Source organism: Hippoglossus stenolepis, chromosome 11 (assembly GCF_022539355.2).
Source record: "Hippoglossus stenolepis isolate QCI-W04-F060 chromosome 11, HSTE1.2, whole genome shotgun sequence".
Classification (NCBI taxonomy): Eukaryota; Metazoa; Chordata; class Actinopteri; order Pleuronectiformes; family Pleuronectidae; genus Hippoglossus; species Hippoglossus stenolepis.
In genome coordinates this window covers 13984112-13999911 of record NC_061493.1, presented here as the reverse complement: position 1 = coordinate 13999911, position 15800 = coordinate 13984112, and the positions used below count along the sequence as shown (strand labels likewise).

Sequence of the window (15800 nt, the reverse complement as noted above, 5' to 3'; positions counted from 1 at the left end):
AAGGGTGATTTTTATCCGATGATGTTTTTACTCTACTGATTAGAGGTGGAGCCTGTTTACAGATCACCATGCGGCATTTTTGATGTGTTTGATGCCAAAATGCTTTAATAGATTAAACAAACAAGTAAACATTGGTTGGCTTCCTGTCTCAGATGAGTCAAAGCTGAATCTGTATTTCAGCCCAGGACTCTCTGGGTTTGCTTCACGTTAAACAGACCCAACAGGAGTGTCTCTTTCTGTTTGTAGGATTGCCTGTGGTTTTGGAGGTGCTCTGTTTGTCTACCTGAACCGGCTGATTGTAGAGTGCATGAGGAAACAGAAGACCATTAACAAGTTCTTGCTGAGGAAGTGAGTATCTGATCCCTCATGTTGTGATCCTTTACACTTCCCTACCACTTAGATAAGATTGACCTCCGCACAGTAAAGTCTTGGCTAAAACTCATCCACATCACAGGGAGCTATGTATAGCCTCTTCCTCCTCACCAAGCAGAAATCAAGCATGCACACACAGAGTGACAAGCGCACCCATTAATGACCCTGCAGTCCCTCTCTTCCTGTCAGGCGTCTGGTGTATCCTGCACTCGTCACCCTGCTCATCTCCACACTCACGTTCCCTCCAGGCTTCGGGCAGTTCATGGCTGGACAGGTGAGAACATACTTTCACACTCCTGAGAGTATGTCTCTATTGTTGCTAAATGATTGATGATAACTTTAAATGAAGGGAGTCAGTGTCAGGTTGTGGGTCAGTTTTTTGTTCCTGCTCCCAAAGCTGTCATGTTTTATGATGGGTTATTATAATTAAGACGATGTGCTCTGCAGAGTGTGTGCAGATCCTGGAGATTAACATATGTTTATGAAGACATCTCGACTTTCTCCCACTATCCAGAAATTAAGCTAAAATATCCCGGATTCTAACGTGTGAGGATGTAACAAACAAGCATTCAGAAACGTTTTTTCCTCATGTTGACCTGTCAGCTGACGCAGCACGAGTCTCTGGTGGCGCTGTTCGACAACCGCACGTGGTGCCGTCAGGGCGTGGCCGAAGAGTTCGACTACATCAGCCACCACCACGCCTGGAAACACCCGCAGGTCAACGTCTTCGTCACACTAGTCCTCTTCATCATCATGAAGGTAGGCCGTCTGGCACATGTAGCTGTTGGATGATTACGATTTGAGGATTTCTCAAACAAACTTTCTTCTCTGCCTGTCTCAGTTCTGGATGTCAGCTGTGGCCACCACCATGCCTGTTCCATGTGGGGCCTTCATGCCAGTTTTTCTTATTGGTGAATAAAAATCTCTGTTTCTATTGGTTTCTCTTGCGGCTGGTAGAACCCCTTAAATCTCACTCGTTATTTTTTACTGTGCAATACTCATTCCTATAGGTGAAATTCAATAGTAAATATTCTAGAACATTCTGCTCACACTGTATGTATTCTGTTTAAATTATTCCTATTCTATTTATCATGTTATTATTCCTTGTATTTATATTGTATGTTTACTTTTTATCACTTTTACTGGTGTCTAATTATTGGACTGTCCTCTTTGCTGCTGCAACACAGCAAATACCCCTGGACTAATAAAGGATTATCTTATCTGAAATAATAATAAACCAAATTTGACTGAGCACATTTCAATTACCAAATAAAAATGAAGAATCGAAGGCAAACACAACATTAGGGCAGAAATATAACAGTTAAATTCTTACAGATGCGAAAATTGAATAAAATAAAACATTATGAAATGATCAGAGCCCTGATAAAGATTTCTTGCCGTGTCAATGTGTGACGGACAGGGGCAGCGTTTGGCAGACTTGTTGGAGAGATCATGGCAACCATGTTTCCTGATGGCATACATGCTGACGGCAGCGTGTATCCCATAGTGCCTGGCGGTTATGCTGTAGTTGGTGAGTTGCTCTAAATCAGTTTTCTTTGCACACTGTACTTAAATCCACCATTTCGTCCCTAATTTACCTTCATAACCAATGTTCCCACCACTTTTCACTCTTCCTCTCTACTGTGATGGAAATCGCTGCGGCCATTTTTATCACCTCATACCAGCTTATAGAATGTGACTGATGAAAATTGATTCCACTTAGATTGAACATTCCATTTTTGACTGAAGTTAAACAGAAAATCGTTCAGAACAAAATTGCCGCGGCCGTGACTCACTGGCTAGTGTGAAAGGATGGAGTTAAATGTTATGAATGAGAATGACGTTCTGCAGAAGACAGAAAAGACTCACTTCCCTCCTACACAGGTGCTGCAGCGCTGTCTGGAGCAGTCACCCACACTGTATCCACAGCGGTCATAGTGTTTGAGCTGACCGGTCAGATCTCCCACATCCTGCCTGTGATGATCGCCGTCATTCTGGCCAACGCCGTGGCCCAGTCGCTCCAACCATCTCTGTACGACTCCATCATCCGCATCAAGAAACTTCCTTATCTGCCCGAGCTGGGCATGGGACATCACGAGTGAGTCGTCGTGTCCAGTGTGTGTCTTGTTTGAAGGCTCAGGGCAGATTTATTCTTTTCCCAGCGATTTGGTTTCCATATTTCTACCTATCTGGCCTTTCATTTTCTTCCCTCTCTTGTTTCCACTTGCTCCCCCTTCTCATCACTTGACCTCCATCTCCTTCCCCTGAAACTATGTCTCAGGAAATATAATATCCGTGTGGAGGACATCATGGTCAGGGACGTGCGCTTCATCACTCTGAACTCCTGCTATCGGGACCTGCAGGAGATGCTGCTGACAGGTCAACTCAAAACACTGGCCCTGGTTGAAAGCAGAGGTAAGTGCATGAACAATATTTCAACAATGCAAAAATAAAACCAGTTCAATAAAGAAATAGTTTTTCTGAGTTTGGTGTGGACGGACGTGACACTGCCCCGCACAGAACCACGACCCCGACCTCATTTACCGCCTGTGAGACGAAGGGGTCTTATCCACTGATGTTCATGAGGCAGATTGGGAGCAAATCCCTGTAGCCAGGAAAACCTGAGACCAGAGGAGCAGGGGCTGTTACAGCAGCATAGTCATGTCTGTGGTTATTATAAGATTATTCAACAATTACATACAATATGGCTGTAATTTGTATTTAAAACCTGAGGTGTATTTTTAAAATACACCTCAGGTTTTACTTACATTGGAGCCATTTTATCACAAGTTTATTGTACGACTGAAAAGTTTTAAATGAATTTAGATTTAGTCATCTGAATCTGGAAAAAAATATGTATAAATGCATATAACTGCAGGACGGAGATTTCAGTTTAACTTTTATCTTAACATAATTTATATCACTCTCTCTCTTTCTTTCCTTCTCCTTCAGAATCCATGATCCTGCTGGGCTCCATTGAGCGACTGCAGCTCCAGTCTCTGCTCTCGCTTCAGCTGGGACGCCAGCGGAGGCTGGAGTACCTCCACGAGCTGGCCCAGGACAACGGCACACACGATCACCTGCCCAGCCTGACAACTGACAGCACCCCCAGCTCACCCTGCACCCACGTCAACTCGTCGGGCAGCGCTCGCCAAGGGGTCCGCTTCCTGGTGAGCATCCAACAGGTGTGAGGCGTCCGGGGGCGCCAGGGCTGGGCTGTAGCGATAAGGTTGTAGCGATAGAGAAAAAGTGGACACAGCATGTGTGAAGCATGTAGTAGTAGGTAAGGGCACAGATGGAGGTTTTGGACGGCTGTTGTGGTAAGTGTTTATAAACTGAATAAATGTCCCTCATTTCTACTTTACATTAACACACGTCTTCTGTGTCTCTGTCGTCTGTGCCCTTACCTGTGCTGTCCTGTTTGTTTATGTGCATGTTTTGTATTTGTCTCTTCCGTGTTATCTGTATTCTTTCTATGTGTGTGTGTCTTCTTCTGTAATATATTTTCCATGTAGATCTCCACAGAGGAGTCTTCCTCCTTCAGCCCAGTGGCTTCCAATATTCAGCTTCCTCTGAAATCTGCCTTGAAAACTGTGTCTGCCATCAGTGACACAGAGACGCCAAATAGTACGTACTTTACACACAGTAGGACACATAGAGGAACAAACTGAATAAAGACTGACTGTTGTTTTCTCTCCCAGGTTCTCAGACGCTCTCCTGTGCGGACCAAGACAAGGAGCTGCTGGAGGTGAGCACAAGAGCGAGAGAAGCATATAGCTTCACAAGCATATAAAAAGTGCAAGTGTGTCATGTATTGTATTCAAGGGTAAGTGCTGCGGCAGGATCCACCCACAGGCGGCAGGGTTTTCCATGCTGGGGTCTTTGAACAGCCACTGTTGAATAGAATGAGCCCATAGACGATATTTAAGGGAAAACATGGGGGTTAAAACTACTTTACAAGAATCCTTCAATATTTGATCTGTCAGCCAATGTTGCATTAGCATTGGGCTTCTTGTGCAGATTTCCTGTCTATTCATGTGTCGCTCTCGGCAACATTGTGCTCATGTCCCAGAGACTTCTCCCACTGGAAGTCCGACTGGGATCCAGTGTTGTGGTGGCACCAAGTTAAAGGTGTAAAACTGTCCGGTGTCACTGATGTTGTGTTAACGTGCTGTGTTGATGCCTTTTCTCCCTGACTGGAAGAGCCCGGTTGGGCCAGCTCCTCCTGAGAAGAGGAAGCCCAAACGAGTGAGGATCTCCATGGCGGTAAGATTGTCTGCCGCCTGGAAACTGTTGCTTGGTAACCGTTGCCTTGCGACACACACACACACACACGTAGTGAGTGCTGGACCTAAATGTTTGTGGTGCACCAATCAAAGATTGCTTTATTGCTTTATTTTAACGTTCTGCACATACTAACAGATCTTCCCTTTAGACTATATAAATATAGACAACATGACAGCTTCCCAAAAGTGAAGACAAAGTGTCTCAATCGCCATCTAGTGGCTGGCTGCAGTGTAGGCCATAAATCCTGCCTCATCCATGTTAGTGGATGGGACATGGACTGAACTAAAAAGTCAAAGTTCACGTCAATTAATTTGAGTTAGATATTTGATACTATAAAAAATTGACAGTCGAGATTGGCTCACCATTGGTCGACCGTGCATGTATCATGGGCCTTCGATGCTGTGGCTCCATCCCCTGATCGCTACTGCGATATTGGGAGGAAGTGGAAAAGTGTCATCCATCTTTATAAACAGTCTGTGGTTGATATACTGTAGTTAATGAACATAATGGTATGTTCTTTTAGGACTCAACTGAAGTAGAAGATTGTATGACTCTAACAGAGGTGAGACTTAAAACACACACATATATATGTGAATATATATATATATATATATATATATACATACACACAAAATTGAGTTTTCAAATGAACAGTGTTGAAGTTTTCAGTGTCTCGTTGTTCTCCTCGTTTCAGATAGCAGAGTGGGAGGAGCAGCAGCTCGATGAAGCGGTGGATTTCAAAAACTGCAAGATTGATCCTGCTCCCTTCCAGCTGGTGGAGCAAACATCTCTGCATAAGGTAACATGAAAACAAAGAGCACTGAGAACACTGAAAACTAAACTCTCAGAATGTTTTTATTTTGGCCTAATAAAAAAGTGTCTGTGTTTCTTAACTGTGGTTTCAGTGCTTTGACTAATGATGGGATAAGGCTAAACCATATCAGCCAAATTACTGAAATTACAATTACTTTTTGTTTCTTTTCTTTCCAGCCAAATTGCACAGTGTTTCCCTTCACATTGACTCCCCCCCCCCCTTTATGTAAATAAAGCCCCTCTGTATATGAGTCTGTAACCAGGTAACAACCCATCTCTCCTCCACCACAGACTCACACCATCTTCTCTCTGCTGGGTCTGGATCACGCCTATGTGACCAGCATGGGACGTCTGGTTGGAGTGGTCTCTCTCAAAGAGGTAAGCATGTGTATTTCCTTCAGTTGTTCAGATCTTATTTTCTGTACACGATGATTAAACCTCCTCCTCTCTCTCCCTCTTCCCTTTCTCTGCCACCGCCGTTGGCGCTCCAGTTGCGTAAGGCCATCGAGGGCTCAGTGACAGTGACTGGAGTGAAAGTGCGCCCTCCGTTGGCCAGTTTCCGTGACAGCGGGAACAGCACAAACGTATCTGAGGTAACTGAACTACACAAGCTGTGCATCCGCCACAGGGGGCTCTCGTTGCCCCGGGAACCCAACCCCCCTGAAGCTGTGGACCAACCCGATCTCCAGTACAACGAGATCCCCGTCAACTTCTCAGACCAAACCAATTTGCAGTTTGAAACCAGTCCCGGCGACCTTACAAACCAGTCGTCAGAGTTGGTGCTCCAGGAGAGTCCCTCATTCACAGAGGACCAATCAGAGTTCACTTTTGACTGCAGCCCCTCCCACACTGAGGAATCAGAGCTTGCCTGTGACTATGACCCGCCCACCCACACTCCTGAGCCGGACGAAACAGAGCAACAACATGACCCGCCATCTCCGAACATGGACCAATCAGAACTTGAGGGAGAGAGTAGCCCCGCCCACAAGGAGGATCTGTCAGAATGATCTAATCCGTCCTGTCGTCTCATGAATGTTGACGTTTCTTATGTTTGTAGAGGTCACACTCACCGACAAGTCCAGCCTTGATACCTGCGATTCTAACGTTGTGGCGTGAGTGAGTTTTGTGTTTGTGCAGATGCCTGTTTAAATGCTAAATCTGGTTTTAGTCTATATTTCTTTACCGTCCACAAATCCTGTGAGAAGACCAAAAACAATACTTTTGTAGGCCTGCACTGATTATTTTTTTACACGACATGAGTCCGCGTCGTTTGGAACACGTTTTGAAATTGAAACAATCCGACGATGTGGAGTCAGAGAGGAGGGATCCTACCAGACCTCTGTTGCCTTTATCCTCTCCGAACAAACTATAGACTGTAAATAAAGATGGACGACATGACTGCTCCCCAAAAGTGAAACCAAATTATCTTCATCACCCTTGGTGGCTGGCCATGTCCCATCCACTACTAGAATGGCCCTCAGTAGAGCGCATACATCCACCGAGGCCCAACAATCCCCTTAAAGTAAACTTGCCCTATTGTCTGGATCCGCACCGATATTTAACCAGTTCTGTCTCGGCTTATGTCCCATCCCTCCACCAAGTTTCCTGGAAATCTGCTCAGTGAAACCTCCTTGGCTTAGGTAAACATGGAGGAGGCGAGGATTATGACCTATAAAGCAGCCAGGCACCAGGGGGCGATCAAGACACTTTGGCTTCACTTTTGAGGAGGAGCTGTCATGTCGTCTGTCATTATATACAGTCATGTATCATGTGGAAGGTGCAATGTTGTGTTTATGATTTGAATGTGTTTTTAATCATTTTTGGACAACAACAGAACTCTATTTATAGAAGTATAATTTATGTTATTTACTACATAAACTATATTTGGTTACACAGAAAAATACTAGTTTGGTCTTTTCGTCGGAGTGATGACAATAAGAAATATGGAATATTCCCAGGTTCATCTTTTTACTCTTTGTGTGTGTGTGTGAGTGTGAGAGAGAGAGAGAGAGAGAGAGAGAGACACCTTCCTTGCCATGCTCAAATCTGGTCCCGACTCATCATTGGAGTCTAAACAAACAAAGTTCCTTTAACACATGACATGAGTCACATGACATAGGTCACATGCAAATAGCGGCGAGCGATAAACGGGAGCAAAGAGGAGAAAGCACAGAAGAAAAAAGACGTGGAAAACGATCTTAATGAGCACATGATGGTATGAATATATACGTCTGCCTATTCACAGCACTGGACTGATACACCATAGGGTTGTTGGCCAATAATGTTAATATATATATATATATACAGGAATAATAATACTGTAAAAGCAACAGTGTCATCGCTAGTTAGTTTGCAACACTGCAGTTACAACGTCACGGCATCTATAGCAGTTTGTTTTAATATCTAGCCGTTTTCAGACATGAACTCCGGAGAACGTCAGCACAACTGGGTCCGGACTTTCTCCACTCAGGCGAGGGGCGGCAGACACAAGACGTCATGTGTTTTTGTTTACAGCACATCGACACCGGTGACATGAAAATGCCCACTCGTTTCGCGTTGAATCCTCGAGAGCATCTCTTGCTCTGTTCTTACGTCGGCTCATTTGGACACCAAGAAAATCTGGAGCCGCTCACTCTGACTCTGACATTCTCTCATACAGCCCCTCCGGAGAATGTCAGGAGATTATCCTGAGTTCAGTGTCTGAAAGCAGTTTAAGATATCAGCCCCAAAAATCCACCATTGGCCAGGATCTGTTCACATGACGACAAAGGCAGCTGCTTCCAAAGGTCCCCCCTGCTTGGTTCAGGGCTCCGATTAAAGCTAAAGCACATTGTAATTACCATGAATATAATTTACTGCACATTAGGGGCTGGTTCACTAAGGGCACATGTAGACCGCCAGTCAACTGAACAGCCCACACGTAATCGCTACATGAATTTAACGTGTTTCTAGCATGATAAAGGAACAACTGTTGAGCTCCTTGTGACAGGAAGCTACTGGCTGTTGTACAGAGCGCGCACACACACACACACACACACACACACACACTTATATGCACACATGTACTGTATGCGGCCTGTAGATATTTACCACCTTGATATGTGACACATATCTTTATGAGAAATTAAATTCCGCCTGGCCTCTGAAGCAGTGATGAGAAACGTAACTGTTGTACGAAGCACAAGTCCAAAAACTGTTGTGCGTGTGTGAGTCCGTGCCACGACCTTCAAATGGGTTTTAGCTTCACGCGATGATTTCGAGCCATATTTTAAATCTTGCGTGGCAACATCCCGACTCGGGCTCATATTTTCTTTGTCTGTGTTTGTGCAACGATTCTATTAACGTCTTAACTTTCTTTCGTTTGCATATGGAATGTGAAGTAGTGCTCGTCTTATAAGACAACGTATAAGGAGTTCAATGTAGAGAGTGTATAAGCGCATTTGCAGCGTATCTAGTTAAGCAATAAGTCTGTAGTATCTCCCTTTATATGGCACTGGCCTGTATATGCTTTGTACATATGAAAATACACGGATGAGAGCTACATACACGCTCTGTACAGAGGAGAATTATGCATTTGAAATTCCAACAGCCATTGTTACTTTTCAGAGAACATGAAATTGTTTTTTTTGTACATGAGTCGATGATTAAATTGAAAGAAAAAACACCCTTTAAGAGATTAAATCATTTGTGTTTGTGGGAGAGGGGGGGCAAATAATTTTCTGTCAAAAAGAATCATTTATATTTATTTATATATATATATATATATATATATATGTATATGTTTTTACGCAGGACAATCAGACATTCAGTATCAAACGTAGCCCGACCCACATGACACAGCATGACCCAGAATAAAACAACACTACAAAATATCCATAGAAAATGCAATAGCAACACATGACTCTTCACAATAAAATCTACAAAACTCAGTTTGAACAACAGCTTTACATTCTGGTTCGACCTCTCTGATAAACTTTGATGTTCACAGCAGCGATAAACGGTTGAGCGAGATCAGTACATGAGAGGCCCGGAGGCCAAGACAGAAGGCAGTGAGTGGAGGAGGGAGAGGAGGAGGAAGAGGAGGAAGAGGAGGTGGTGAGAGGTTTACAGAGAAAGCAGAATAGATGATGTCATATCCAGAATCAACACGGACTCAAAGAGACATAAAGATGGACAACACATCACATATAATACTCTTTTTCTTCCTTTTTCTCCTCTACGTCATCCCTCTCCTCCTCCTCCTCATCAAACGAGGCCACCCCAGAGGAGGCCCGGTCCGAGAAGAAGCTCCTCGGGCTGCAGTGCCACACCCGCGCCTCGTGGAACACGCTGCCCTCCTCGTCCTCGTCCTCTTCGTCCTCCTCTCCAGGAGACTCTGAGTACGAGGTGGAGTAGCAGGAGTCGAACCTGCCACTCCGGCCCCGAGGCCTCCACTCTGGCTTGTTGTGGATGCAGACCTCACTGTGCTGCTCCTGCGAAGGAGCCAGCTGCTTCCCGTGACCACCCGGCCGCTCCTCTTCCTCCAGGAACGGAGTCATGCGGTCACTGGGTAAAGTGGGTGAGTTGGTCTGGGATGAATGTGGGTCATTGTGAGATCCAGGCCGACCAGAGAGCAGGCTGCCGCTGCTGCTGGAGCCCAGGGGACTGTCGGAGGGCGGCGCCTCACTGCTGCCCCCCTCAGGCTGGCGTGGGGCTGCGGTAATAGGATTGGACGTGGTGGCGTCTGAGGGAGGAGCAAAGAGTCAGAACACCTGGGAGATGGATGGATGTTTGGGAGAAGGGGTGGGAAGAGGAGGCGTTTTGTCAGTGATGGCGAACAAAATGAAGACGATGAGTGAAATGAGCAAAACGTAGGCGACTGCGGATACCTGAGCTCTGGAAGAAGAAGGTGTGAGTCTGTCCGTCGCTGGGGGAGTCTTCATCATTGGAGTCTTCCTCGTCGTCGTCGTCCATAGAGGCCCAAGCTCGCAGCTTGGCCTCAGCGATGGCAAACTGCTCCGCCACGCCTGAGGGAAACATGCGTTCAATTAATGCAGATGCTTCTACCAGATTTTTACATACCTCTATTTTATGCACTATAACTTCTCATGTGAACATCACAGAAACACGGTTAATGGTTTGAAATGAAGAAGACACTTGTGATTGAATATATCAGAGGAGATTTTTCCAGTGGTTTTGCAAATACATTATATTTACATCAAACCAGGCTGGAGTTATTACTGCCAACTTGATTTATAGTTATACACTTTTTTTTTGCTTGAAAAGTGACTCAAACTGAGCGAAAAAAAAGAAAAAAGAAAACGTGTCTTCATTTCTGAGTCGATGAGGGTTTGAGAATAAAAAGATACAGACGTCATAATGTGTACCCCCACACACACACTCTCCCTCCCTCTCCCTTGATCAAACCACGCCGATGTCACTGGCGCCAGAGACGATGAGTCACAGCAGAACAACAGGAGCTGCAACCATTGGTGGGCAGTGAAGTGTTTTGGGAGATTGTCTAATAGGCCACCATCTGCTGCCAAGAAGAGCCGTCACCCAGGAGACAGCGCAGGGGGCGGGGCGGGGCGTTGACGGACAGGAGTTTCAGAGGATTAGTCGCGTGACAGAAGGTGGGAGCTGAAGATGATGCTGGGGCTAAACCAAGCTGAGTACGACACACATGCCCGCACATGTACGTCCTGCACAGACCCCGGCTGTAGATGCACCGCACTTGTATCTCGCCCCATGAAGAGAACGAGGAACATATCCTTGGCTGAGGGTCGGTAAAGGTCACTTGGGTAAATACCTGCAGCAAACCGGGCCTCCTTCTCTCCTTCAGTCAGATGGCAATAGGAGCTGAACTGGGAGTGGGCGGCCGGTGGGGGGTCTGCGGGTTTGGGCCAACCTTTCCACTCTATGAGGTGGGCAACCCGGCCCTGAGCCAGGGAGGTGGGCTTCGTCACATGGTCCCTCACTGCCTGCGAGATGCCTGGAGGCGGCACAGAGACACAGAAGTGGACGACAGAAGTTGGAAAGTCAAAAGAATTTCAGACATTTGTGTTAAAAAAAAAAAAGGTTGTCACCATTTAAGGAGGATCTGGCGAGGGCTGCGAACTCATGGATGCCGACACTTTTCCGAGAGTCTGCTGGAGATTTTCCGGACTTTGGGATCATTTCACTCTCCTCAAATTTCACCTGCAAGAAAGATTTGATTTTAGGCGTTTGCAGCCAGTGCATGAAAGTAGAAAAGCTTTGTTTAATGTCGGTTTGTGATTGTGTCAGTTCTACAGCTACCCAGTCATTTTAGTTTTGGCAATATTTACTTTGTCCCCTTTTTTTGTGAGAAAAATTCTAATAGCCTTTCCGTCTAAATACAAATCTGAAACTCATATACAGGTATACTGTATCTAGCTGCTAACCAGGCCACTTTGATAATTTCTTTTTTATTTCACCATATCATACTGACGCAGACATTCAAGCGGGTGCTGATCTCCAATTCCTCTTTACTAATTAAAGGCTTTTTTTTGTTTGTTGCTGCCATGATTTATGTCGAGCTGAGTTATAGAGCTTTTATTTTGAAAGGTTTTGAACTTGGGTCTGAAGAATGTGTGCTTGCTTTGCAGACATCTGAAAAAGCCAACAACTAATGTATGAAAAATAACACCAGCTCAGTTAAAATTTAAACTTACATAGAAGCCACACACATGAACAGTAATAACCATCTGTTTCATTTTATGAAAAACACAGACGATAAAATCTCCACTGCAGATAAACCCGGTAGGATGAACACAAAGTTTTCGAACTTCACTCTGCACCATTGACTGTTTATAAAAAGCTGTGCACACTTACAAAAAAAAAGTGACCGTCTGTGGCATAGAACTGCTTGAGGAGGGTTAGTCACCAATGACGAGGAATAATTCTGAAGTAGCTCCGGAGAACAGATCATTCCAAACAGACTCTGTCCTACCTCGTCCTCCCTCTGTCTCTCCCTTCTTCCTCTACTCCTGGACCTCAGCCTCATCGTGGAAGACGCAGAACGCTGCACCAACACAACTGACAGTCCTAGCTTCGGTTTACCGGTTTAAACCACCGGGCATACAAACAAACAGCTATGCCCTAAATTTACTGCACAGATGCTAAAGCCACGGTAAGCCGGTGAAACCAGTTAAAATGATCGGGGGGTTGAAGGTGACGAGGGCAGTGGTGGCGTTCTCAATGCAACCGGGCAAACACATGGCGAGTGACCAGCTCCTGCTAAGCAGCTCGAGCCTGAACTGCCTCACCCCAAAGCTGCTGATCCCCATTAAAAGTGTTAGCGCTGCCTAACTAAACTAACTGCTCTTTCAAATCAAATGCACATATGACCACACACGGCAGATCTCGTGGTTTTGGGGGAATCTGTGCCAGTAGTTCATGAGAGGGGCCTGAAATAAGGGCCTGACCGATATGTATCAGCCAATGTGACACGCATTTCAGTATCAGCGTTTTATTTTACAGAATAAACAATGTATTAAACAATTACGCACATTTATATGTTTGTATTTTACGTAGAATTAGTGTTTCCTTTTTATTCATAGTTATTTATAATACATGTTATGGTTAAACTGTGACATATCAAGCCTCAATTACCTTTCTGTCTCATAAAGGTTTGATAACTTCTTACGAATGATTGATTTAAAATCTATATTTCGGTAACGGAAATCTTTAACTTCTCAATATCGGTACATTCATATCGATCGGGCTCTTTTGAAATACCTCTTGTTGTTAGGGCAGGTGAGCCTTACAACAAGGACGGTACATGTTGCCTGTACACAACTCCGAGCACGTGCACGACTTGACGGATATCCTTAAGCAGATTTGCTCCCGAAGCAGCTGAGAGAGAAGAGGCTCCTGTGGTGAAAGGCTTACGATGAAAGTCAAAAGTGACAGTGAATGTGTGTCGGAGGCAAAAACCTGCAGGTAGAGGACCTGGGAGGCAGCGATGTGAAGGCGTGAGCAGAATTTTTGTGCCGCTCCGTCGGAGAGGAGAGCTTCAGAGCTGCAGGACACGCCTGAGAGCTGCACAGATGTCACTCATGCTAAACACATGATGAGAGCAACACGTGTTGAGCAAGTGGAGCCTTGACACACTGACCGCAGCTCCACAGGTGGTCGCCTTTTGGGTCAGGCAGCAGCAGCAGCAGCATCGTGGACTTGCCTAACTTTATCTTTCTGTGTCCTCTATTCTGTAGTAGGGGACCCGCCCAGGGTGGAACCAATGTTCAGTATACAGTATATACAGTAAGTCACAAATGATTCAAATGATAGGTTATTTCATTATACATAAAAATGTTCTGCAAAAAAAGGCGACATGTAAACAAATGTATAAAGTCAGGTCACCAGTCAGGGGCAGATCCAGGGCCGGACCTGGGGGGCACTGGCCCCCCGCTGAAATCTGATTGGCTCCTGAAGTGCCCCTGTACTGTCACTCATTTTTTTAAAAATTTTTTATAAACAGTCTCTTATTAACAACACTAACAATAAATATGTCCGTTTATGAAGAATTGTTATTTTCTGAGCTTTTTGGATGCAAACAATGAGCTTGAACAAGAAACAATTTAATACATATATTCAATGATGTGTGGCTTTGCTCAAAGCTACAGAGCTAATAGTAAACAATGGGCCCCGTACTGAATCAGGAATGGAGCATGCATGTTTGACACATAATTGGCCCCTCTGTGTAAATAGAGGCCCCTTTATGGCCCCTGGTTCTTGTGTCTATTGGCCGTGGTCCACTCTCCGCCGAGGCTAACATGATGTTACTGAACATGTCTGACTAGAGTGATGCCTCCTCCTATGACATCACCAGAGCTGCAGCTGTGAGGATGAGACCTTCACCTTGCAGGACCAACAAGTGGGAGCGAGTTGAGCCAGTGTGTTGGCAGCCGGAGCCTCACACATGGGATGTATGGATGTATGGATGTATGGATATATGGATGGATTGATGTATGAATGATGGATGGAGCTTCAGAGCTGTTGGGATGAGTTGCTGCTGTTTTTATGGAAACGAAGCACTGAAGCACCATTAGCGGTTGAATGACACCTCATCCAGGCCTTTGAAGGGTAAAGGCCTGCGGGCTGCAGTTATTACCGCGGGGAGAATAACGCACGATGCAGCAGCGCGTCTCCTGGCAACCTGTGGAAGTCTGCATCTCCTGCATCCGCTCAACCTCACGCACGACACAACAGTGCACGCCCACGCCCCCACACGTCTTTTCCCTCCACATGCACCCGCGGCTGCAGCCCGATCACGCGCGGCACCTACCTGTAAGCGGGACCGCGGCGGCTCATGCGCTTTGTTCGTTCTCCAATCCGATCAACAGATGACACAGCGCGGCTCGTCCTCCTGCTGCGGGCTCTGCGGTGCCGCCTCAGCGTCCATCACATCCTCCGGACTCCAGCATCACATCCCCGGCACAGACGCACCATTTGTTGCTCGGCGTATGCGGGTTGCGCACAGGCTCTGTCCAAATGTCTCCCGATGGCGCGCGTCATCAACGTGAGGCGGTGTCACCACATCTCCTCCTCCTCCTCCTGCAGTCAACATCTAGATCACACTGACCCGCTGCTCTGAGAAAACACTGCAGCTCCTACACGTCATATTTGATTTTATTCATCCTCATCAGCAGATATTTGGAAACACATTAAACAGGACGCATGCAGGGCGGCTCATCATCTGCTGTGGTCTGCAGAAAGAAATCTGAATGTCTGATTTCAAAACTTGCAGTCAGTGGCGGGATCCAGGTTTTTTTTTTTTTCTGCATCAGGGGCCACAATTTACAAAGAGGGGCCAATTATATGTCCCACAGTCAGTGCAGCCGTATCCAGACATGGCCTCCGCAGGACATCTGGAGATATTTGCAGTTTCTTTAAATGTCATCCGCCCACTCACTTGTGAGGGATCCCCCTGGCCCCCGCCTGCAGGGTGCATAGAGACACGTGCAAACAGCAGCCCTGGGGCACCAGACCTACAGGGGCCGCTGAAGCCACCAAATCCACTGTGTGTACGTGTGGTTCGAGTGTGGGACTCAAACAGGCACCTGTGCCAAGTGGAAAGACGAGGGATTCTTTTCTCAAAGGAATTCTTCTTTGACGAATTTGATATTTCGTTCACGTGGGATGTATTTCTATATAAAAAAGGATGGTAGAAAGCATTTTGTTTTCTAGGTCAGCACCAAATTGCACAATGCACACTTGTCACACGTCAGTCCCCTACACACGAGTTGTAGAAAAACAGTAAGAGTTAGTAAGTTAAAGAAAGTGAAAAAATGTTTATTAGATCTGCCACTTTGTCCGGATCTATTTAA

At 45.7% G+C, this 15800-nt stretch overlaps 2 protein-coding genes across 7 annotated transcripts in view; one reads left to right on the top strand and one right to left on the bottom strand.

Annotated features, from left to right (window-relative positions):
• clcn2a (chloride channel, voltage-sensitive 2a) overlaps positions 1 to 9153 on the top strand; it is a 35284-nt gene extending 26131 nt beyond the window's left edge. The window contains exons 11-25 of one of the 4 annotated variants that reach the window (XM_047342141.1): positions 247 to 348; positions 562 to 646; positions 976 to 1131; positions 1214 to 1283; positions 1793 to 1903; positions 2257 to 2470; positions 2654 to 2787; positions 3325 to 3542; positions 3888 to 3999; positions 4074 to 4120; positions 4576 to 4638; positions 5183 to 5221; positions 5354 to 5458; positions 5764 to 5850; positions 5964 to 9153. In XM_047342141.1, coding sequence (XP_047198097.1) covers positions 247 to 348; positions 562 to 646; positions 976 to 1131; positions 1214 to 1283; positions 1793 to 1903; positions 2257 to 2470; positions 2654 to 2787; positions 3325 to 3542; positions 3888 to 3999; positions 4074 to 4120; positions 4576 to 4638; positions 5183 to 5221; positions 5354 to 5458; positions 5764 to 5850; positions 5964 to 6479 — 2059 coding nt within the window. In that variant the 3' untranslated portion in view covers positions 6480 to 9153. Of the gene's footprint in view, positions 1 to 246; positions 349 to 543; positions 647 to 975; positions 1132 to 1213; positions 1284 to 1792; positions 1904 to 2256; positions 2471 to 2653; positions 2788 to 3324; positions 3558 to 3887; positions 4000 to 4073; positions 4121 to 4575; positions 4639 to 5182; positions 5222 to 5353; positions 5459 to 5763; positions 5851 to 5963 lie in introns of all 4 variants that reach the window. The other 3 variants (XM_035169226.2, XM_047342140.1, XM_047342139.1) reach the window with 3 other exon arrangements.
• Positions 9154 to 9234: 81 nt separating this feature from the next.
• On the bottom strand, positions 9235 to 15781 carry fam131aa (family with sequence similarity 131 member Aa). Of its 3 annotated transcripts, none has more exons than XM_035169230.2 (5): positions 14759 to 15781; positions 11538 to 11649; positions 11261 to 11443; positions 10341 to 10478; positions 9235 to 10195 (listed from the first exon to the last, which is right to left on the bottom strand). In XM_035169230.2, the coding sequence occupies exons 2-5, from the start codon at positions 11626 to 11628 to the stop codon at positions 9654 to 9656; spliced, it is 954 nt and encodes a 317-aa protein (XP_035025121.1). In that variant the 5' UTR covers positions 11629 to 11649; positions 14759 to 15781; the 3' UTR covers positions 9235 to 9653. The 3 variants fall into 3 exon arrangements, with proteins under 3 accessions (XP_035025121.1, XP_035025120.1, XP_035025122.1); XM_035169229.2 differs by lacking the exon at positions 14759 to 15781 and adding an exon at positions 12422 to 12598; XM_035169231.2 differs by lacking the exon at positions 14759 to 15781 and adding an exon at positions 12304 to 12440.
• Between the last annotated feature and the right edge of the window lie 19 nt (positions 15782 to 15800).

Bases quoted from the DNA above. Each gene is read 5' to 3' on its own strand.
- fam131aa (XM_035169229.2), bottom strand. From the start codon at position 12,475: ATGAGGCTGAGGTCCAGGAGTAGAGGAAGAAGGGAGAGACAGAGGGAG. The intron at 11,650-12,421 runs GTAGGACAGAGT...TCTTTCTTGCAG, and splicing joins AGAGACAGAGGGAGGACGAG to GTGAAATTTGAGGAGAGTGA. The intron at 10,196-10,340 runs GTATCCGCAGTC...CTCCTCCCTCAG, and splicing joins CTTCTTCTTCCAGAGCTCAG to ACGCCACCACGTCCAATCCT.